At 40.9% G+C, this 25,169-nt stretch overlaps 1 protein-coding gene across 1 annotated transcript in view; it reads right to left on the bottom strand.

The window, feature by feature from the left end:
• The window catches only part of LOC121872973 (putative neural-cadherin 2), a 109,323-nt gene extending 92,803 nt beyond the window's left edge, over positions 1 to 16,520 (bottom strand). Inside the window, exon 1 of the mRNA XM_042376151.1 lies at positions 15,965 to 16,520. Coding sequence (XP_042232085.1) covers positions 15,965 to 16,013 — 49 coding nt within the window. The 5' untranslated portion in view covers positions 16,014 to 16,520. The remainder of the gene's footprint in view (positions 1 to 15,964) is intronic.
• Between the last annotated feature and the right edge of the window lie 8,649 nt (positions 16,521 to 25,169).

The raw sequence follows: 25,169 nt of genomic DNA, 5'->3' as shown, positions 1-25,169 counted from the left end.
AAACACAAATATATTCATAAAAACACACAAATAAAATACATACATATTGGTTGCCCCTTGTGTTCGAGGCTGGCCAGCCCTTTGGGCCATCGTAGGTGTGAATTTACTTATTACATAGAAGCTGACGCCAACACAACGACTAATACCGGAAATTAACAGACTGTATAATCCAACGTCAAGGAATATTCCAAGAACACCGGACAACTCGCCAACTGCACTGACTAACCATTACCCCGGAACACTATCTGGAAATCGATTAACATGCAGGTTCCCACTACTGCTGGGTAGACAGAGGCAAATGGCGTAAAGAAACTTGTCCATAGTTTCACCCTGCCGGGGATCGAACCCTTTGTGAGGCGAACGTTACACCACAGGTCACCAATATATACAGTACATACATACACACACACACAATATTAGCAGCATATAGCATATATTGTTATTAAGAGTATATATATATATATATATATATATATATATATATATATATATATATATATATATATATATACAAAGACAAATAAACGTGTCAAAAAATTTCAAGGAATACACTGTGATATTTCCAGCCAGTCAGGAACGTTCCTAAAAAAAAACACAAAAAACAGTGGAATCGAGACCTTTGAAGTGAGACAGTGACAGTCTGAATGGAGAGACGAGACGAGAGGGAAGATAAGATAAGAGAGAGAGAGAGAGAGAGAGAGAGAGAGAGAGAGAATATTTAACAAGATGTTTAAAACAGTCAACAAGAGAGATAAAGTTACCAGACAGACAGACAGACAGACAGACAGACAGACAGACAGACAGACAGAGAGCTCACACAAAGAAAGCTTCACCGACAAAGACTAATTCACATGGTTCATTAGTAATTATTTCTAAGTGTTCCTCACGCCTCTCTAATCTTCCTCCAATCACTTGTTAATCTTCCACCAATCAGACAACAATGACGGATATGAGAAGTAGATTGTTACTACGTTGAAAATTTCACCTAAAGAGGCAAATGAGATTAAGATTGATTATGTGTGTGTTTGTGCGCTAGTGTGTGTGTGTGTGTGTGTGTGTGTGTGTGTGTGTGTGTGTGTGTTTACCTGTATGTTTGTTTATCTGTGTATGTCATGTATGTTATCTCTGTGTTCTCAAAATAACTCGAGAACTGGTTTGTGAATTTGAACCAAATTTGCTAAGTTGCATAATAAAATGAATACCGGACAGACAAACAGAGATGTGAAGATACTCGTACTTTAAAACAAAAATTAATAAAGATGATAATAAGAAATTACTACATATAATTCAAGGAGAAAGAGAGAGAGAGAGAGAGTACAGGAGAAAATTGCCATATTCAAGCAATAGGACGATTATAAAACCGCAAACATATTTAATCTTGAATTCTGAAATTACACAGACGAAAGTTATATTGCCTGAAAGAAAAGTTACCAATATCATCGGATTGCTTAGAGATGTTGTCTGAATTTACCATAACCCCCCCCCCCCTGAAGACTACATGCATGTGTACTGAGAAAATGTACACACGTAATTCATAGTAAACAATATTCACCTCTGAGTCCCGTGTATCGAACCCCGACCACCACGAATGGAAGGTATGAAGAATATCCACTGCACCACGATGGACTAGAAGATTCATAACCTTAATTCCTTTGTTGTAAGTTAGGGTATACCAAGGTAACACATACAGCTTCCAGACTTAACAATAATTGAGATAAAATAAAAAAGACAGAGAGAGTGAGAAAGAGAATGAGAAAGAAAAAACAGAGACAGACAGACAGACAGACAGACAGACAGACAGACAGACAGACACATAAAGACAAATATATAATTACACACAAATCAGTGACGAGGAAGAAATTGAACCACTCACTCTAAAAAAAACGAAAACAAAAGGAAGGTACGAAATAATTAAGGAAACTAGAATAGAGAAAATATCCCGTAAATCATATCGGAAGAAAAGGAAGGATAAATGGAGAGAACAAATGAGGATAAAAAACAAACGAACAAATCAGAGTCACAAAGCAAATCCGTTTTATTTTATTTTTATTTTATTTTTTGTAAAGAGCAGGAGGAGCAAGGGGGGGAGAAGGAGGGGAGAAATGAAGAGGAATAGATGGAGAGGAGGAAGAAGGAGGAAGAATAAGAAGGGAGGAAGAAGATGGAGGAGGAGGGAGAATGAAGAGGGAAGGAAGATGGAGGAGGAGAAAAAGAAGGATAGGTAACACAGAGAAAGCTAAAGAAGATGGGGGAGGACGAAATGGAGGAGATTAAGAAGAAGGAGGAGGAGGAAGAATAAAAAGAAGGGGGAAAGAAGGAGGGAAAAGAAGAAGGATGTGGAGGAAAAGGAGGAGGATTAAGAAGACGAAGGAGGAGTAATAATAAGAAGGATGAAGAATAAGGAGAAGAAGGAGGGGAATGTAAATAAGGAGGAGTCAAAGAAGAAGAAGAAGAAGAAGAAGAAGAAGAAGAAGAAGAAGAAGAAGAAGAAGAAGAAGAAGAAGAAGAAGAAGAAGAAGAAGAAGAAGAAGAAGAAGAAGAAGAAGAAGAAGAAGAAGAAGGAGGAGGAGGAGGAGGAGGAGAGGAAATAGTTTCAGGTAATAATGCAGCAAAGGAGGAAGAACTCATGAAGAAAGGGATAAACGGAAAGGGTGATGAAAGCGGAGATGAAATAATTGGAAAGAAGCCGAGGGAGCGAGAATATTGTAGGGGAATTGTGTGTGTGTATGTGAGAGAGAGAGAGAGAGAGAGAGACGCACATAAACCATAACTGTAAAAAATAACAACTGACTATGAAATATATTATACTGTTTCCACATCAGCGATATTATGTTGGACAGAACAATTTTGGAAGGTAGGAAGGAAGGAAGGAAGAAAAGAAGGAAGGAAGGAAGGGAGGAAGGTAGGAAGTATAGCACCATATGTCCCTCTATTGTATGTATGTATGTATGTATGTATGTATGTATGTATGTATGTATGTCGACGTCAGAATGATTATGAAAATTAACCCTTCCCAGAGGAACTGTCCAAGATTAATGTATGCAAATGAGGAAAAATTCACTTAAAAAACACCAAAAATTTATCGCCAAAGTTTGTCTGGCCTTACTCGAGGATGCTGCCAAACTCTTCCAAAATATAAACGGTAAAAAAAAGTCCACTGTAAACGGGAAAATAAGTGACAGAAAGGCGGACAACGGTGACAGTAACGGCGGACAACGGTGACAGTAACGGCGAACAACGGTGACAGTAACGGCGAACAACGGTGATAGTAACAGCGAACAACGGTGATAGTAACGGCGAACAACGGTGACAGTAACAGGAGAGCAGAGATTATGGAGCTCTAACAGGAAGAGATAAATAAACTCGCACCGTGCAGTACAGGCCAACACCATCACCACTACTACTACAATTATAACGACTAATACTACTACTACTACTACTACTACTACCACCGCTACCCTATCATTACCAACACCTACATCCACACACCCCACCATCACTACGCCCAGTACCACCATCACCACTTATCTGCATCACCACCACTTCACTAATCCGCCGCTGCCTCTACCGCCACCACTCCCACACCCCATCACCACCATTATCCCACACCCCATCACCATCCCGTTACCACCACTACCCACCATCACCATCAGTTACCCACACCCCCATCACCACCACTATTCTGGCACACCCCCATCACCACCACTACCCCACACCCCCATCACCACCCCCATCACCACACTACCCTACACCCCCATCACCACCACTACCCCATACCCCCATCACCACCACTACCCCACACCCCCTCACCACCACCAGCGGGCACCTCCATCAGCTCGCTTTGGTCTTATTGCATATCCCAGCTGGTGACATTCTTGTTAAATCCGCGAACGTCTCCCATCCTTGGATATTGGCAGCGTGTGTGAAACTGGTGCTTTTAAGACTCATGATGATGGCAAGTACTTGGTGAAGGGGAATGGTGAGGTTGAAGTACTTGGTGAAGGGGATGGTCAGGTGTTGTTTGGTAGCGATGGTAAGGAATGGTGATATGAGCTTGAGTAATGGTTATGGTGGAAACGATGAAGGAGGTCTGTGTGATAATGGTGATGGGAAATGGTAAAGGGATAGTGTTATGGTAGTGGTGATGGTACATATTGGTTGGGGAGGGGAAGACGAGGGGGGTGAGGTGGGGGAAGAAAGGAGGGGTGAGGAGGGGAGAGAGGAGGGTGAGGAGGGGAGAGAGGAGGGTGAGAAGGGAAGGGAGGGAGGGAGGGGTGAAGAAAGGAGGGAGGGAGGGGGTGAAGGGAGGAAAGAGGGAGGGTTGAGGAAGGGAAGGAAAGAGGAGAAAGGAAGGATGGAAGGAAGGGTTAAGAGAGGAAATGGAGACAGGTGAAGAGGGGAAGATCGAAGGGGTGAAAAGGGGAAGGAGGAAGGGGTGAGGAGGGAAAGGAGGGAGGGATTGTGTGGTGAGATAGATAGGAGTGAGGGTGGTAGTGATGGATATAGATGATAGTGGTTGAGGAGAGAAGTAGTGATGGTAGTACGAGGTGTAGTGTTAATGGTTGATGGAAGTGGTAGTGTATCGAGGTGGTAGATGACGCAGTGGTCGGGGTAGAGGGTAGTGCTATAATTAAACTGGCGGCGGCAGTAGTAGTTTTTCACAATCCTCATAAGTTTCTTTTATTTATTTTTTTCTCATCTCACTAGGAAAAAAAAAGACAACAACACCAATACGTCATAAAAATATATAAAAAATACGTAAAAAATAGTAACCTTCATAACACATTGCGAAAAATAACAACATGAATAACAGTGATGGAAAACAAGTCACAACACTAATTCCCGCAATACGAATGGTCACAATACGTCATCCCAGCTATAGTCGTCCACATGTTATTAACTTTATCATTCTAATGGGCGGGATTTTTTTCTTTATTCCGGGGAGAACGAGTCTGGTGGGATTTTCTCACTGCGTCGGTCAAGATGACTACGACTTACGGAAGCATTAGGAGAGAAATATTGCTGTGGGTGGTGGGATGGGGGTGTGTGTTGTGTGTGGGGTGGGGATGTGTGTGGGGTTGGGATGTGTGTGGGTGGGGATGTGTGATGTGTGTGGGGTGGGGATGTGTGTGGGGTGGGGATGTGTGTGGGGTGGGGATGTGTGTGGGGGTGGGATGTGTGTGTGTGGGGATGTGTGTGGGGTTGGGATGTGTGTGTGTGGGGATATGTGTGGGTGTGGGGTGGGGATGTGTGTGGGGTGGGGATGTGTGGGGTGGGGATGTGTGTATGTGTGTGGGGTGGGGATGTGTGTGTGGGATGTGTGGGGTGGGGATGTTTATGGGGTGGGAATGTGTGTGTGTGTGTGCACCGAACTGAGGGAGAGGCAGACCACTACAAAGATATCCCGGGAGAGAGAGAGAGAGAGAGAGACCTGGGTAAGCCGTGAGAGGAAATTCGTATTCTGTAACAATTGCTACCATTAATAACGCACACACACACACACTTGACTGAGTCTAACACGGTGTATTTATCACGTAAAAAGTCATCCTCTTAAAAACATTAAACATCAGAAAAGAATAAGAAGAATAACTGCTTACATGGATTTTGTTCAGCCGCTCAAAAACAAAACCAGAATCCCATTAATATTTGTATACACGTTTCTGCTGTCAGCTATGCAATGAAACTATTTTATTTTCACCCATAAATGCACAAGACAATTCTCCACAAATGTTCCAATTCGCACTTCCGGCTCGTGTTAAAAGACATTAAGGCAGTGAGGAGGTATTTTCTTCCCCCTGAATCCACGGCTGTAAGCAGGACAGCAGCCACGACTCTCCAGAAATATTTCAGCTCATAAATTTACTCACGGACGTTGGGCGGCGTCACCAGAAGCAAAACTAGAATTAATTTTTATTCCACTGTGTCATTTTACATTTAGGTGGATTATCTAGTGTTCTCTGTTATTTACTTAATGGGATAAGAAAGAGTTTTATCAACAGATGAGCAAACTGTAAATACGTGTTCTAGTAATTCAAACAAAAGATTACAGTATTGTTTTCTAGCTAAAGATCCAATAATCCCCAGGTTTATTCCCATTTTCTGTAACGCTTGTTTGCTCCCTTTTTCTATAATAACTCTTTATTAGTATTCAGTAATAATTGATTATTATCGTTGTCTATAAAGTTAAAATTTAACGTTTTGTTCCGTCTACTATTCTTGTTTTCTACTGTCGTATTTTCATTTGTCGATCTCCATAACATTTACTCTTCCCATTTTCTGTGTGGCTTACTCCCTTCAATTACTGCAAGAGGCATTTTCTCCGTTTCAGTTCCTTTCCTCCTGTTTTCTATCACGTTTCAAATTCAACACACACACAAAAAATAGATCTGCCTGTACACATTATAATACATAAACACACACACACACACACACATGATATACGTCTATCCTGTTTATAAATTTCCACCTCATGATCACTTAAGTTCCCACACACAATTTGTTACACCCTCAGTACGGTCTTTGTTTCCTCCCCTCCTCCAGATAGACAGGTGTAATTAGTTCCCTTAATTTCTGATAGTTGTTGTCTGGTGTATGGAGCTACTTAAATGTTTGTTGGTCTGGTGTATGTGGTTGTTGGTCTGGTGTATGTGGTTGTTGGTCTGGTGTATGTGGTTGTTGGTCTGGTGTATGAACCTACTCAGAGTACATACTTAACCTGACCCCGCCACCTGTTGAAGACCTTACTAGTTACTGGAACACAGAAATACACATCAACAACTGTAGGTAGTTATTATTAGTACACATATTTCATAAATTCTAAAAGCTGCTTAAGAATAAACTTAGTGTACGTGTATAAAGAGAGCTAATGAGGTATGTTTCTTTATGGTTAGTACTTTGTGTTTATTGTTTAAGCTGACTTCTGTAACTGCATAAAAGATCTTAGTTGTTGAATTAGAGAGATATATAAACAAGACGACAAAAAACCTGCTGTCAGTCGTATAAAAACATAGGTATTCATTTACAGTTAGTTACATCCTGACCGTGGCTTTGTTCCTCCTTGCCTCTGGTTATTTCAGGAGAGAGTCTGAAGGTGTGTGTGTGTGTGTGTGTGACAGCTTCATTAGTTGGAGAGGACCGTGGAAGATTCACTACATTACTGCTTGTAATAGGGTTCTGGTTCCTTCGACATACGTAATATTCCGAGCATTATAATAATCTCAGGCATAATAAAGTTCTTTTAGACTGATAGTCACTTAATCTTCAGAACAGAAAACTTCACATTTTGGCAGGATAAATATTTACAAACGAATACGAGGATGAATATTCATAAGTTTAGTCACAACCTGACAAACCAGAGAGATTGATAAATAGATAGACTGCTATTCTGACACTCGTGCTAATCACTATTTTAAGAGGATTGCAGTTAGATGATCATTTAGATAGAATAACCTATATACTGTATATACATATATCGTTCAGTGCTGACATTTGTGATATCACAATAATGTACACGGTGGATAACGTTCCCAGTCTACGCTGAAGTGAACAATACAGAGACGATCTGCTAGTACTGTACCTGTAACACTTTACCAAAGGTTACATCACGCTAATGATCCTCTCTGTCCTCACTACGATCACCTGGGAACTCGTCCACCAGTCATAATTATTGTTCGACCACTTAATCTCTCTATTTATCCACATGTTATCTTATATTCGAGTTATTGTTATATTGTTTATCTTACTGTTCATCCAACTTGATTTTATATTGTATTAAAGAGTTTGTGTCAATACGTCACCATTTTACACTACCGTCACTAGAGCATTAACACATTTCCTGCAGGACTTACACAAACACTTCAACATTTACACAACACAGAATAATGGCTAAAGGTGAGGAGTAAAGGTGAGAGGTTAAGGTCGGGGGTGGGGGTGATGGTAGGGGGTGGAGATAAGGGTCAGGGGTGGGGGTGATGGTAGAGAAAGAGGAAGGAGTGTCCGGATACACTAGCCAAACTGTAATGGCAAAATTTACTCTTCCTTCCCCCTCCACACACCCATTAACCATAAAACTTCTTGACTCTCTCTCTCTCTCTCTCTCTCTTCCAAACGAATTATCTCCACATTTCTCTTCCCCCCGCCACATCTTTCCCTCCCACACAGGAACATGTAATAAATTAGTAAACTTCTCCTAACAAGTTTGGTGAAGAATTAAATATTTGGAGGTGGTGCTGACGACTCGCCCCTGGGACCTTGAGATACAAATTTGATGAGAAACGTTTTTACCAGGAAATAATAACTAACAAATGGATAGACTAGCCTGAAGCCTTCCTCCACACTGCACATGCATCACGTAAGAAAGTCAGTGTGTTTTGTTGAACGATGCAATTTATAGTGAATGGACTGTATTCATCAACATACAATAAGGTCTTGCTGGTGTCGGTGTTTACAGATGGTCAAGAGTTTGCTTAGAAAAACACTTGGTAAAGTCAGTTGAGTATATTAAAATTTATGCAATCTTTTTCGACGACTCAGAGACCGGGTACTTAACTCTACAGTTGAGTGCAGTGCCGGCCATACTGCTTCCTTGTGTACCAAAAGCTTAGTATTCAGTATGTAGTATCTTCAAAGCCCTTCAAGCCGCCAGGCGTAAGTAACCTATTCTCACCAAATACAGTAAATCAACACACAATGTCCAAAAAAATTACCATTATTATTAAGTTATTTCAACAAAGTCAATTATATTTTTACAACACACCCACACCCCCAAGTACGAGCCATTACAAAGTACTTCACACTGTTTCACCATCATGAATACATCCTCGACAGTATAACACATTTCTCAACACGAAATCCGAAAAAAAAAATCTTTTGCCGGGAGTAAAAGTGCGCCGCCTCGCTTCGCCTTTTATCGTCATAAACGTTAATCCAATACGACGGCCTCAGGACTTATGCAGATTTTCACCAATAACTGTTGTACTGTGAGTCATGGCTGGAGGATGCACCAAGTTGTTTCTCCTCAGAGCTGGTGATGATAGTGATGTAGGTTGGTGTTCGTTGATGATGGTGATGTTGGTTAGTAATGGTGTTGTTCGTTAATGGTGGTGATGCCAGTTGATGAAGTTGCTAACGATGGTGATAATGGTGATGTTGGTTGGTAATGATGATGGTGGTGAAGTTCGTGACGATGGTGATGTTGGTTTGTGGTGTTGATGGTGTTGTTAGTTGGCGAAGTTGGTAATGGTGGTGATAATGGTGATGTTGGTTGGTGATGATGGTGAAAATGGTGATGTTGGTTGGTCATGGTGATATTGATTGGTGTTGGGGATGTTGGTTGAAATTCAACTCGCTCGTGGAGAGAGAGAGAAAAATCTGGGGTGAGCCTTTGAGAGAGAGAGAGAGAGAGAGAGAGAGAGAGAATCTGGGGGTGAGCCTTTAACCTCGCCGACTAGAGTAGTAAATACGGAGGCGCTTCTCCTGGCCAGACGTCTATAGGTGGGCGGCCAGGTGATTCTCGCCTAGTGAACCCTCTGCAGTTTTCACCGTCTATTGTGAATTATTACGGGTTTTTAAAGTTGAGAGAGAATAAGCCCACCCGAGTCCAAATGGTTGAATAAGTTTGAATAAGATTACTGACTTATTTTTTTTCGCAATTCACAAAAAAATCGTAGTATTTGTCTGAAGTCTCTTTAACGTTTACACGTTTTCTTCCTCGCGGAGGATTAGGATAGACTATTATTTATGACAGGGTTTAATAAGTGTAATTTCAAAGCCATACTGACCACCACCAGCTTAATACCGTGACTTACCTGGATTAGTTACCTGCGAGTAAACATCCCAAAATAAGAATTTGTTTAACACACGTACCTTTAAGAATCCGGGCATAGATTACGGCCAAGATTGTTGTATTATATAGAGATTTTGTGTAGGAAATCGGGAGTGAGCTCAAGGGATTATCTGTACAAGAAATATATTCCCGAGGAGAATAATGGTGAGATATTCTCCAAGAGTTCTCTCGTTGATGCTGAATATGCTGACAGTTAGGGGAAATTCGTAACTGTGACAATAAGAATCTTTGACACTGACATACGTAACACTGTGATCTTTCGTATTTTTTGTCTTAATTTATCTATTAATAATATTACTTATATATCTATTTACTTATTGTATCCTCAAGTATTATCAATATTTCGCTTTTTTCTCATTTTTTTTCTAAGTTTTCTTTTATTCTGGATATTTTCCGTAATATTTCGTTCTTTTTTTGGTAATTTTGATCAGTGTATTTAATAAGAACACGTTCACCATAAAAAAAAACACTAGCAAATGAGAATAAAATAACTAATGATGTGACAAACCTCCGAGTAAATGTCGATGTTAACAAAGGTATCTCCAACGGTGATGAGGACAGAGTGCGGAAAGTGTTTACAAAGTCATCTCCAAAGTCATGTAGATAGTGAGACAACGTTTATAAAGTCATCTCCAAATGTGTCGAATAGATAGTAGCTGGAAATGTTTATAAAGTCATCTTCCAAAAGCCTTGTGGATAATGGGTCAATGTTTACAAATTCATCTCCAAAAGTTTCCCAACAGAAAAACACGAAAACAAACCTTCATCCCACATCTGTTCCTGCACCACCACCACCACCACCACCACAAACTCACAAACTTCTACACAAAGCGAGTAACAACAAACACGATCTTCGACGCTGTCTCATTCACCATCTTTTTTTTTTTACACTTTCTTTTTCTTTTTCTCTTTTGTTTTGATATCGTCCACAAAACAACATTACTTTCTTTCTAACTTTCAGTGGGGGTCGAAGTTCAGCAGTTGTGAGTTAAGGTACAAGTTGGATTGCTTTTGTGCTTGTGAGATAAAGTTTTACAAGGTACGGGTGGAGGAGTTGAGAGGTGAGAGGCAGTGGAGGAGGTGAGAGGTAAGTGGAGGTACAGGTGGAGGAGGTGAGAGATAAGAGGTAGTGGAGGTGTGGTAGAGGTGAGAGATGAGAGGTAGTGGAGGTAAGTGTGAAGGAGGTGTTGAGGTGAGAGGTAATGGAGGAGGTGAGGTGTGAGAGGTCGTGATGTTTCCCACAATATATTACAAAAACCCTGAAGGTTATAAAGAAATACATCACTATTCTTGCATCAGTTTAACGTAATACAGTAAAGGAGAAATATTCTTAACCAAACGAAAATATGAATTAAATAATATTCATCATTATCTTCTGTTTCGTGTACAATTAAAATTTTTATGAGGGCGAGACCGGAAGGACGATTTGGGAAATGTTGAAATCCTTATGTTCCGTCAGGTAGAATTTTCACATTAATATTCTAAAAAGGTTGTCATAATAAATTTCCTACAGCACGAGAGATTTTTCACATCATTCATTAACATTCAGTACAATATTCTACAAGGACTAGTTAAAAAAAAAAGTTAAAATTTTAGCATCCTTTCCTTAGCTGTTACTAAACTCGAAAATGAAATGCAGCAACTAAATTAATTACTAAACTGCTAAAAAAAAATATTCTATTTATTAAAAACAAAACAAAAATAAGAGTAATAGTTATAACATTACATAACATTACGTCTGTACCGTCGACGTTATTCCCAGAGGAGAGGAAGAATCGAACTGTAATGACCCACATCAAAGTACAGACCGCTATCAGTATTCCTTCGGTTGAATTTCCATATCAAAGAGCAAAGCAATTTCGACGTCAACTGCAACAACCTAAGGCAGTATTATTATTACAGTATTTTCGTTATGATCAGTTTCGTATAAGAGACGAAGTTGAAGTAAAGGTAAGTTAGTTGCCCTCTTAAATTGTCAATGTCCCGATATCGTAACGTTATCCCCTGTCATTCGAAGTTGGTTAAAGTTAAGCTATCGGAAAGCTATCGTCTGCTATACGAAGTTGGTGAAAGTTAAGATATCGTAACAGTATCCTCTGTTATACGAAGTTGGTGAAAGTTAAGATATCGTAATGTTGTCCTCTGCGCTAGTGACCACAAATTCTACCACAGGACGAGACTCTATTACCACACCATATATTCACCAATATCTTAATACCCCGTCAATTAATTCTACCACTACAGTCTATTATCTAAATACATTATTCATATCAAATATTTAAAAAAAAAATCGCAAATTCCGAAAAAGCTATTTTGTTGAATTTGGGTAGAAGTTAGTTGTGATTCCTCCCTCAGATGTTCCTCCTTCAGGTGTTCCTCCCTCAGGTGTTCCTCCTTCAGGTGTTCTTCCCTCAGGTGTTATTCCCTCAGGTGTTCCTCCCTCAGGTGTTCCTCCCTCAGGTGTTCTTCCCTCAGGTGTTCCTCCCTCAGGTGTTCCTCCTTCAGGTGTTCTTCCCTCAGGTGTTATTCCATCAGGTGTTCCTCCTTCAGGGCCTCTTCCCTCAGGTGATCAAGATAGAACAATGCCACCATCATCACATCAACTAGGACCTGTTCCTCTGTTGGCATTCCAGGAAGACATTCAGCTGCTCACGATTCAGCTTTAGCTCAGGGGATAAGCTAACACAGAGAAAGCTTTGTGTGTGTGTGTGTGTGTGTGTGTGTGTGTGTGGATCGAGCCATAAGCACATCGTCAATACACAGTCTCTGCCGCTCCACCCCCCCCCTACTGTAAGACGCTTGTATAGGGACAGTATCTTTCCTAGACCAAATATCGCCCTCAGTCTGCCCTTAAAAGTACAGTAGTAGTAGTTAGTAGTCTCTCTCTCTCTCTCTCTCTCTCTCTCTCTCTCTCTCTCTCTCTCTCTCTCTCTCGTGCTGTAGGAAATTTATTATGACAACCTTTTTAGAATCTTATGTGAAAATTCTACCTGACTGAAGAAGGCAGACGAAGGGCAGAACACGATAGAAGATAAAGGAGGAAGAGAACAGTCAAAGGACACGACATAAAAATTGAGAGATCCAGAAAATCAGAAAAGGAAACGAAGGGAGGACGAGAAGAAAGGGAAAAAAAGGAGGAGGATTTGGAAGAGGAGGGAAAGAAAGGAAAAATAATTGCTGGGAAAGAGAAATGGAGGAGGGAATAGGAACAGAATGTGAGGAGAGGAGACAGGAGGACGATGTGGGGGAAGGAGAAAGAGGAGAGAGAGAGAGAGAGAGAGAGAGAGAGAGAGAGAGAGAGAGAGAGAGAGAGAGAGAGAGAGAGAGAGAGGGAAGAGGAGGGAGATAAGACAGGATAAGAAAAGAGAGTGGAGGGATAGGTGGAGAAGGAGGGGGTGACGTGTAAAGAGGAGCGAGAGCTGTAAAGAGGAGGGAGTAAAGGAAGGACGGCAGCCGGATTTCGTTATTAACTGTCTCCTAACAACAACAAGGGAACGCATCACCAACCAATGTTCTCCCTCCTACGTTACACAGCCTCAAGGCCCTTACCCGGACTAAACACCTACCAGCAGTACTCACGCCAGTAGTACTCACCTCAGCAAGTACTCAACCCAACAGTACTCTCCCTACAGTACTCAAACAGCACTCACCTCAGCAGAGTCTACGTACATGCACCAGACTCACCTCTTACCGAGACATTTATTTCATCAATAAAAGATGAATGAACGCGCGAATCTACAGAAATAATTAGAAAATGAATTTGTAGATCCAAAGTAGATGCCGAAATTATGTTGACGCAGCGAATGAAAGGCGGAATTCTCTCTCACTCCCTCAGGTGGAATTTGTGGTGAGGCTTCAGACGTGGCCTGCTCCTGGAGGGGTGACTAAGACTCCTTGTGTAGGAGGGGACGCCCTGAGGTCTCGTTAGGTAAATTAAGTCCAGAGAGATTCAGAACCCAAAGACCTGTCAAGTCTTGGTGTTGGTGGTGGTGGTAATGTAGGTAGGGCTGGTGGTGGTGGCGGTGGAAATGGTGATGGTTGATGGTAATGATGGTGGCTGATGGTGGTGGCGGTGGTAAGGGTGGTGGATAATGGAGGTGGGGAGGTAATGGTAGTGGTGGCAGTGGCAATGGTTGTGGTTGAAGCAGCAGTGGTAATAGTGGTGGTAGTGAACGTAATGGTAGTAGATATGATAGTGGTATGGTGGTAGTGGTAGCTCTACACCACACTACACTACACTGGAGAATGCTTGTTGTCTTTCAGGGAACAGAACCTTTGTCCCCTGGTCGACAGTTTGTAGTGGAGGTAAATAAAGACATCCTTTTCATCGCCAGTTGCCTCGTGTCGTCCGGCCCAACATAAACTTTTGGGGGGGGGGGATACAGTGCTTTCTCTTCCACGTTCAAAGTTCATTTATACTGTATGTTACGGGAGATCACAATGTTGACTGGTATGAAATCGTTTAAAATATTATTCTTATTAATACTCTTAAAATATTATTAATATCTACTGAAAAAAATATACATAAATTTCCCCATTCTCTATTTTATCTCTGGAGGTATAACTAATTCATATATATATATATATATATATACTGTATGTATCAAATACTCGTCGTAATTCTATGTTTGTTTTTTAATTATCGAAAACAAATATAAAATTCACACGTTCTATTTTTTATATAACATCACAGGCATTAAATATTTCTCTTGGCGTCACTACATATTTATCTTAAACAAACACACATAAAAAACAAAGTAATTAGCGGAACGAAAAAATAAGCCTGTAAAAAGTTTAAAGGTGGATCTTTTTAGCACCACCCACAAAGGCCCGGGACGTGGGTGACATCCAGTACCTTGTCATGGTGTAATTGACATCGTAAGATAAATACACGATGTGAAAAGACTCCGTAATGACGCATATCTGTTACTGTCAGCCTAGTGTAGTGAGGCTGACACCCATTGTTCCTTGCTGACGACCTAAACCTGATATAACGCTCATATATGTCCAATAATAATATGTAAACGCTCATATATTTTCATTAATAATATATAAACCCTAATATATGGTAATTAATAATATAAAATCACTTATATCCATCAAGAATATTTAAAAACTCATATATGGTCAATAATATACATATAAACGCTCATATAAATTCTCTAAGTATACATGAAGCTAAATTTCCTTATATATTTTTACCAACGTACAGTACAGACTCTCCATCTATATATATGTACACGGAAAAGGTTTACGGCACAATCTTCTATAGGGCAAGAGATGTACTTCAGAAATGTAAGCAGCAGAAAACAACATTAAAGAGTGAAAGAAAATTACACCACACAGACTAATTAAATTTTAGATTGTCGGTATTATTTATTTCATCATTTCAACAATCACACTGATGACATCTTATTCATGAAGGACATTTTTAATTGATGTAATGGACAGGGAAATGAATCTCTATATTGTGTACTCGTATCCATTTTGACAATGTTTGATCTTGTACTGTACCTCCTGGGGGAACAAGCAAGAAATGCTCTCTCTCTCTCTCTCTCTCTCTCTCTCTCTCTCTCTCTCTCTCTCTCTCTCTCTCTCTCTGTGTGTTGTGAAGTGGAGGTTGAACATTTACCTGTATTAATTAGAAGAGTAATTGTATTTCTGACTTTTTGGTATTGTAATGATAATACTATTATTACTATGTTTTGTTAATTCCACACCCACACACACACACACACACACACACACACACACACACACACTCTCTCTCTACCTGTACGTATACAGTACATATTTGTCTGGTGCATCACACAGGTAATTTTTTGGGTTCATCAGGTAGTGTCATGAACGCTTCTGACAATATTATTGACCTAAAGTAATATGATTTAATATCGGTAAATAACTTACACTGTTGCTGAGGTGAGAGAAACTGGTGTCCGCTGGAACACAATAACACTGAAGACTAAATTACATTAAATATGAAAATAAGTTCACACGTATAACATATTATTAATAGCTAAGGAAACTGTATAAAGCGGGAGAAGAAGGAGAGGTGAACAAGAAAGTGTAGGAGGATAAAGAGAAAAAGCAGAGGTACTGAGAGGTTGCTGGCCCACTCACCCATCCACGTGCTGTTGGTGATGATCTGCAGGATCCTGGCGGGGTCCATGGCGGCCGTCTCTCAATCACTGACTCAATCACTCTGTGTATCGTCGAGTCTATGAGCTTAGGGTCTCGGGTACAACTCGGGCACCCTGAAGCAAAGGTCAGTACACTCAAAGTCTAATTATCCGACGATCATGCATCAAAGACCTTAAGGGATTAACTTGGCTTCCAGGGTTCTATGATGTTAAGAGTCTTGCACACTGAGTGGGGTCAACATACTCTAAGGAGTCCAAGGACTGTCCACTCGTGACCATATACTGTACACACGAAGGGTCTATAATCTGAAGCCCTTTTGCTCAGGGACTAGATAAACTTAAGGTCTTATATAGAAGACAAGGACATTTGACTAGTGGTCCAGTGAGTCAGTCGCCCACACGACACCGGGAGGCTGTCTGCTCTTTCTTTACGTCCTCCGGCAAATTTTTTCAACTACTTGTGTATACTAAACTTATTCATTGTCACTGATATTATTTTATGATACTGATTTCTAAAGTATTTTCACATATAATTAAACTGTTTGTAGATCATCATGGGTTGTGTTCAAGCTGAAGGAGTACCATATGTGGTTAATGGTAGTGAAAGACATGGAGTGAATGTTTCTACCCACCTAGTTTTCTCAATTTCTTTCTGTCTTACTCCTGACGTCAACATAACACAAAAATAAACTGCCCGGAGTTTTGTTGTCTGGGAGACAGACAGTGAGGCCGCGCTACCCCGCCATCCTCACGACATTACTATGTCACACACACACGCACAGACACGCTCGCACGTACGTACGTACGTACGCTCGCACGTACGCACGCACGCACGCACGCACGCATTTTTTCGTGCAACATTACAACTTGCACAATATAGCGAATGCAAACTCTATATCGATACGTGTGTACATTCTAGTTGTTTGTATACAAGAAACGCCCAACATTATCAACAAATATATCGGTTACTATCGCCAGCTGCTGACAACACAACGACATTGAAACAACAGGGATTTTTGCCTCGGAAAATTCACCTCATCATGCTCGGTGTGTGTTAAGTTCACAACCTAGGCTCTGTTTGGGGAGTTGAGCTGTGTTTACTCTGAGTGTGTATCTATCTGTGCTCCTTTCTCAGTCCCCCCCCTCTCTTTCATCCCCTCCCTCCTCCCTCTCTCTTGTACCGTCCCTCCTCGCCTCCCTTTCTCCTGGCCTCCAACTGTCTTCCCCTCCTCCCACGCCACTTCCAGCCATCATCATTCTCTCCCCACCCTTCCCATTCCCCTCCCTTCCACCCCCCCTTCTTTTCTCCGCTCTTCCTGACTTCCTTTCCCCCTTGGCTTCTTCCCACCCTCCCTCCTTGCCTCCCTCGCGGTATACTCACCCTGTACGTGGGCTCATCCTCCAGCGTAGTAATGTTGAAGAGAAACCTTTGGGGAAATATTCCACGTAATCTGCAGGAATCTCAAGCGAACTCGGGAACGAAAATGTAACAGAAAAGAATTAAAAAAATAAATCTTGTAATTCAGAATATCCAGAAGAATCTGAATGACTGTTTGTTAATTATAATACAGGCGAGTTAATTAAGATACGAATGTATATATATTGCCGTTGTTGAAGCTTAATTATTATGGCGTTAAGTGAAATGTATGACTATTTACTTACAGGTCAAAGGATTTATAATTCTGTTAACACACACACACACACACACACACACACACACACACACACACACACACACACACACACTATTCAACGACTAACTCTACTTTTCCACACCTATTAAGACCAACTCCCCAGGAAACTAATTTGCATATGAGAGATGGACTCCCACTAAAGAGACGGTTTAGTGACGCATTGTTATTGTGATTTATAATGTTGGTGAAAACAAGGCGAACTTTGAGTCTCTCTCTCTCTCAATAAACAAATAAATAAATAAATAAATAATGATATATTCTAATAATCTGTCTCTTTATCTTTTTATACTATGATATATTATAATTTTTTTCCTTCTATCTAAAGTATCATGTACAGTATAATTTTCCCCGAGTACTTATGCCAAGGTAGCATTATAGAGGGCAGTATTTGTCATCAGTAAACCCACATCAACATCGATCAGTATGGAGGCCATTTTTCAACCTGAGACTGAGTGAGAATTCATACGACAAGTGCACCAAACATGTGAGTTGAGAGGATTACTTTTCGTGCAGTCGTAATTTTTCTTCGGTCGTGACATACAAATCATTCTGAATCGATATTTTAAGGACAATTTGGATAACTTTCAAAATAATTTATATTAGAAATTTGAATTAAAAACAGTTTGATATATTCATTAAAGTATAAAAATTAAAACTCGATTGTTATAAAAAATGGATCACCTGAAGATTGGACACCCTAGATTATTTCACCTTGACGCTACCTCGGGAGGAAGGATTAATTTAGTTTAGTGTAAGGTTGTTTAATTGCCAGGTTAATAAGCTGGGGTGCCTAATATTAACGATATCAAAACTTTTATGGCACCAAACTATTGGAGGACGTTTTAAAGAATTAACTAATGAATAGTCACACACTACGCTGATAAACATATTTATTTATATTTATGAAGATTGACTTAATTTCGGGATGTTGTAGGTATCTACTATTACTACTTTGCTGCCACTCGGAATCGAATATAACGATCATCCAGTAACAATACAATGATGTGAGTTATTAAAGATGTCACCTTCATTGGTGAGCTCTGAAGCTTTGAGGTGACTGAGAGGCCGATACAGGACCGGCAGGGTCGTCCACAGATGTTGCACGTGTGGAGGGCTACATCTAGTGAGGGAGGGGCGGCGGTAACGTCTTTCCGGCGCTGGCGCTTGCATGCCCTGGTATGCAGTCGGGATAACTCGAAAGTCTTGACACCTTCTCGTGTGGTGATCCTCCAAGCATTACGGTGTGGAGTGATCGTCTCTCAGGTGAAGGGGTCTCACACACACACACACACACACACACACACACACACAGAATAACAGGTGTGGGAGAGTAGTGAGAGGTATAGGAGGGCAAGGGTTTATTTATACACAACACAACAGGTAAGACGAGACTCATCAGCCCTCCTCCCGGCACTAACAACACAACAGCCTAGGTTCCCCGTGTCATATATTAGTAAAAGTTTATACTGTAGTGCAAACTGTGCAATACATACTTGTTGAACTTTTCCTCTTTTTTTCTTTTACCATTATATGAGAGCGTGTTAGTACATTCTGTATAATAATTAGTTATGAGGGAGTGTCGTTGATGTTTGACCTAAAGATTGGGGGACTCTGTGTCTAGCATGTAGTCTGTCTGTCTGTCTGTCTGTCTGTCTGTCTGTCTGTCTGTCGGTTGAGCTCTTGTACGAGGGGTAGACTTGTACCCGGAAGCTGATCACCCACACGTGAACGTCATCACTGGCTCCGACTCGCAACATTTCCCCCAAAACATTTCTCGCTCCATAAGTCCTCCCACGAGACGAAATACAGTCTCGTGCGTGTGTGTTTTTTTTTACTGATGACACACACACACACACACACACATACACACACACACACACACACACACACACACGCTAGGTAGAGGACAAACCCCACTCAGCCTGCGCCCTCGGGAGTGTTGTGGTGAGAGGCGGGTCAGCTGGAGGTGGCAGTAAGCACTATTGGACGGGAGTTGTCTAGCGTGGTCCTGAACAACAGCTGAGGTGAGAGAGGATTAGGGGACACTTCCTCCAACACACAACTCCAACTTGATACATATTTTATGATGGGAGGGTAAAGGTGGTGGTGTTTGTTGGAGGTAATGTGTGGTGGTGGTGGTGGTGTTTGTTGGAGGTGATGTGTGGTAGGTTTGTTGAGGTGATGTGGTGTGGTGTTTGTTGGATGGTGTGTGGTGGTGTTTGTTGGAGGTAATGTGTGGTGGTGGTGGTGTTTGTTGGAGGTAATGTGTGGTGGTGGTCGAGTTTGTTGGAGGTAATGTGTGGTGGTGGTGGTGTTTGTTGGAGGGAATGTGTGGTGGTGGTGGTGTTTGTTGGAGGTGATGTGTGGTGGTGGTCGAGTTTGTTGGAAATGGTGATGGTGCTGGATGATGATGATGATGATGATGATGATGATGATGATGATGAAATATTCTTTATATTGACGATGGCTTTACTCCACTGTATAAATTCGTATCACATTTTTTTCTTCATATTTTTCCTTAATTACTATTATTTTGGAGTGAGGACAGGTAAGGAAGGATACGACTCCTCACCTCACCATCACCTCACTTCCACACCAACTAATCTACGGTCTACCACCTCCACATTTCACTTATTCCACACCATCTTTTCATATTCCATCAACAAACTCCACCACATCTTCCACCTCCCTGATCCACTACAGTAACTACACAAGCCCCAAAGCTCCACCACATTCCACAGCTTCCCCCCACATTCTTTCCCCTTTCCCCCACATCACATATCCCCTCTCCCTGCTTCCCCCACCTCACACATTCCCCTCTCTCTCCCCTATTACATTCTTCCCCTTCTCCCTTCACCTTACACATTCCTTCTCCTTCTCCTTCCCTCCTCCACTTCACACTTCCCCCTTTCTCTCCTCCCACCAAATTGTTCCTACCTCTCCCCCTCCCTCCATCACCATATATTCCTCTTTCTCCTCCACCTCAGACATCCCCTTCTCCCTGCTGCTCAGACACAGGTAATGATGCCAATTACCGACAGGTGAAAGTGTCAGGTTAGGGAGATGTCTTGTGGCTGCCTTCCTAACACGGATAATAAGGCCGAATTTATCCTACCTGGACGGTGCTGAGTGACCTGTGTGTGTGTGGGTGTGAGTGTGTGTGTGTGTGTGTGTGTGTGTGTGTGTGTGTGTGTGACGTCTGACCACAGACTCTGGTTAAGTGACCTGACACAGTTAATAATGTGCATGGAGAAAGGGAAGAATGAATTGAGGGAGAACTGTTGAGGTGAGGACGAAGGAGAAGGAGAGAGAGAGAGAGAGAGAGAGAGAGAGAGAGAGAGAGAGAGAGAGAGAGAGAGAGAGAGAGAGAGAGAGAGAGAGAGAGAGAGAGAGAGACAATAAACCACTCCTCCACTTGTACACTATAACTCTGGCACAGGTGAAAGTCTTTACCCTGAGAAACACCCCAGCTGTAAATTTTACGACCTTAAGAAAATATTTCACGAATCGAGGAAGAATGTATTTCCAAATGCTTTTACTGAATATGCTGTTATATCCAGTTGTATTTTTTTTATTTAACCGGGAATATATAAAAATGTATTTAGTGAATATATCTCAAATAACTTTAGTTTCATAGTTTCTTATATCTCAGTTAAATATATGAATGTAAGTGTATTTATTTACCTCTTCATTTGTTTAATTATTTATTTATTATTTTTGTCAGAATTTTGGTTTTCTATTCTTCAGAATTTCTACTTTATCTCAGCTCAAAGCAAGTTAAATGTCGAGTATCCTTCTCATTCACTGGCAGACAAAGTAACATTCACTAAATATTAACAACAAACTCGTACTGAATCCAGACCATTGTTGTAATATATATATCTAAAATTCCACGTCCATAAATTTCCATCTCTCGCATTTTTACGACATTTAGAAAACAAACATTTTAATTACAGGAAAAAAACAGCAAATATGAACGCAAACAAAATAAATTCTACACACTATCCCAGTGTATGTGGACACGTAGACATACAATACTTATTAACTTAACCTAACCTAACCTAACCTAACTTAACCTAACCTAACCTAACCTAACCTAACCTATGATCTTACAGCAACCATTAAAGATATTGTAAGTATAAAATGTAGGATAAATTGATCCAGTTGATGATTAACCATTCATCTTACTCTTGTTTCAAACTCTATAATATTAAAACGTTAAAATAAATGCATTAGGACAACCGTATATTCAATCCAGTGTCTTAGGTGCAACTTTGTAGGTGAAATCTTCCGGGGATCGTAAAAAGGAAATATATTGTAATAAGAAACAACGAATACATTAATAAGTAAATAAATTAACTAGAAATGACTAATTAATTTGTACAAGAGAATAGAAAAATGGAACCGTTTTCTCTACATGTGGGTCCGTTTTCTGTACATCTCTCCTCGGGTCTAATGATGTTAAACTTGTGAGAGAAATAATATACACAGATGTTTCATTCTTATACATACTGTATATGTGTGTGGGTCAAGTATACACAAATAGTGAATAAAAGACTCTGAAATATTATAATAACTTACATGGATAACTAAAAAACGGTATCAATAAATAACTTTTTTTACGGGGATTAGCCAACTCGGGCACAGGTCACTGACCCACATCGGAACCTGGGGTGCGAAAATGTAATAATAATAATAATAATAATAATAATAATAATAATAATAATAATAATAATAATAATAATAATAATAATAAATAAATTAAATAATAAGTGAGTAACAATATATGTGTTGCCAAAGTAAGACACACAAATGAGACCCTGCAATTGTGTGTAAATGAGGCAGAAAGTCAGATCAGCAACCTGGGACTTGGTCACAATTTTCGTGATGCCATATGGCAGCAGAGTCTACCATTAGACAACACATTATGCTTCCAATATCTTCCCAGGCGGTAGTACCTCCCTGTCTGGTAGCTGCCTACTGTATACAAAGAAGAAAGTAGTGTACTGTGTACCTTTTCACTACACCCCCTCACGCTCTCTCTACACATCCCTTCTCTTAATCCTACGTAGCACTCCCTCCTCTTACACTACACCCTTCCCTTCCCCTACACAACTTTCCCCTACCCTCATACTATACCCTTCCCCTCCCATACAGAACACCATCTCCCCTTTCCCCTACACAACGCTCCCTCCCCCTCTCCCTTTTCCCCATCCTTATCAGCCCACCGTAGTCCCGCCGATACCACCAGCAGGGCTTTTATTAAGTCCATCGAAGCTGTATACCAATTAGAACGAAGGTGATAAATCCCCAGCTAATTAGATTCTCGCAGACAGCAGCACCTTCGGAGTTATCAGGTACGGCCAAGATGGTGGTCTTTTCTTTTGTTGTTAGGAAGAGGTGTTGTTATATGTAACAAAGACTGTGTGTGTGTGTGTGTTGATAGGCCAACACAGTTTACATATGCAAATAGAAAGGCAGACCAACAGACATGCACATACATACATTCATATAAATAATAATGGTTGCTCCTCGTGTAACGAGGATGGCCGGCCCATGGGCCACCATGGCGTGAATTTGTTTAAGGTATAGAAGCTGTCACCTACACAACAACCACACCCTGTGTTAACGAGTTGCATGACCCAGTGTCAATGAATAGTCCAAGAAGACCGGACAACACGCCAACTGCACTGGCTAACCATTACCCCGGAACACGATCCGCAAATCGATTAACATCCAGGTTCCCAATTACAGCTGGGTAGACAGAGACAAATGGCGTGAAGAAACTTGCCCATAGTTTCACCCTGCCCGGGGATCGAACATACATACGAGTACATACATATTGTTATAAACACACACAACTCACAACACACTGCACATAAAAGAAAACATTGTAATAGTCAATAAAATAAATCATCACACTGTTTTATTGGCACAACTTCCCGCCATAAGTTCTTGGTCATAACACAAGTTCCCATTTCCAGCCATCACACTTGTCTACCAGAAACTATCAGTCATATCCCAGATGGTTCTTGGCCTTAACATAACATAACACAACATAACATAAGCAAGCATCCTTTACAGCCAAATAAATTAACATCCGTAAACGCTAACAATTGTCAACTAAATAAAACAATAAATTACTCTTTTATCCCGTTGACGAGTGTTAGTTGAAAGCAAATCCTGTGTTGTTTGGTTTTCCTAAGGGTTAAATAATTTTAGATATATGTTTATTTCTACTTTATGTTTCGTAGATCCTTATTGAATTTAGTAGGTTCCATGTTACTGGGTTACATATTAGTGGGTTACATATTACTGGGTTACATATTAGTGGGTTACATATTACTGGGCACCATATTAGTGGGTTCCATATTACTGGGTTACATTTTAGTGGGTTACATATTACTGGGTTCCATGTTACTGGGTTCCATATTAGTGGGTTCCATATTAGTTGGTTCCATTTTAGTGGGTTACATATTAGTGGGTTACATATTAGTGGGTTACATATTAGTGGGTTACATATTACTGGGTTCCATATGACTGGGTTCCATATTAGTGGGTTACATATTACTGGGTTCCATATGACTGGGTTCCATATTAGTGGGTTACATAGATCTAGCTGCCATTAGGACCAGTAGAGATACAAGACACTAAATACCAAGTTTATGTACATATGGAGGTACCAATTTCCACGGTTGGGTTGAGTCGGGGTTCTCAGAGAGTGAAGCAGCGATCATTAGGTCAAGTGATGAATGTTCGTACCCACTCAGCCGTCGCAGAGCTTCGTAGAGAAATGAATCAGAAGAATTGACGAATTATAAACTTAAAAAAACTGAACTTGTTTCTTTTTCATCGTTGGTACTTCAAAACACTTCATAGCCAAAGGTTATAGCAAATTGTAGGGAGAGAGAGAGAGAGAGATGAACTGCCTTCACTCTTCAATCAACGATAAACGATGTAAACGTCTCAAAAAATATAAACATGTTACAGGTCATGGGCGTGTACCAGCAGCAGAGGAACATATGCACATGGCACTTCAATATAAAGACATGACACACGCCTGTCAACCCATTTCCCTCCGCCAGAGACAACACGACGCACTTCAATATTCAACAGAACAAATCGTCAATCTCGCATCCTTTGTAAATACGACTAGCGGGGCGTTGTTAAGTCGTGGCGAGGGAGGCGGTGTGGTGCGGGGCGGGACAACACATGTCTGCGGGCGGTGCAGGAGGCGACCACCTGTGCCAATATTGATATCATCCTCTCGCAACACAGTCTGGGTAATATACGTGGTTCTGTGTGCCAACAATTCTGCCAGGGAGCTGTCCTCATTGTCCTCCCCCTCCTCCTCCTCCTCACCGCTTAATCTTGCGTCGTGAGGACAAATTATTATCGTAGAGCCAGAGTCGCCTTGTGGGTCCTCACGCACCTCTCGGCAAGATCGTCAAGAACTTTAATGAATGAATATTGCAGTTGTCTGTTTCCTTG

This window comes from Homarus americanus, unplaced genomic scaffold (assembly GCF_018991925.1).
Source record: "Homarus americanus isolate GMGI-L3 unplaced genomic scaffold, GMGI_Hamer_2.0 scaffold11022, whole genome shotgun sequence".
In the NCBI taxonomy this organism is placed as follows: Eukaryota; Metazoa; Arthropoda; class Malacostraca; order Decapoda; family Nephropidae; genus Homarus; species Homarus americanus.
Note: the sequence above shows the minus strand (reverse complement) of the source record. Positions and strands in the feature narration are given on the sequence as shown.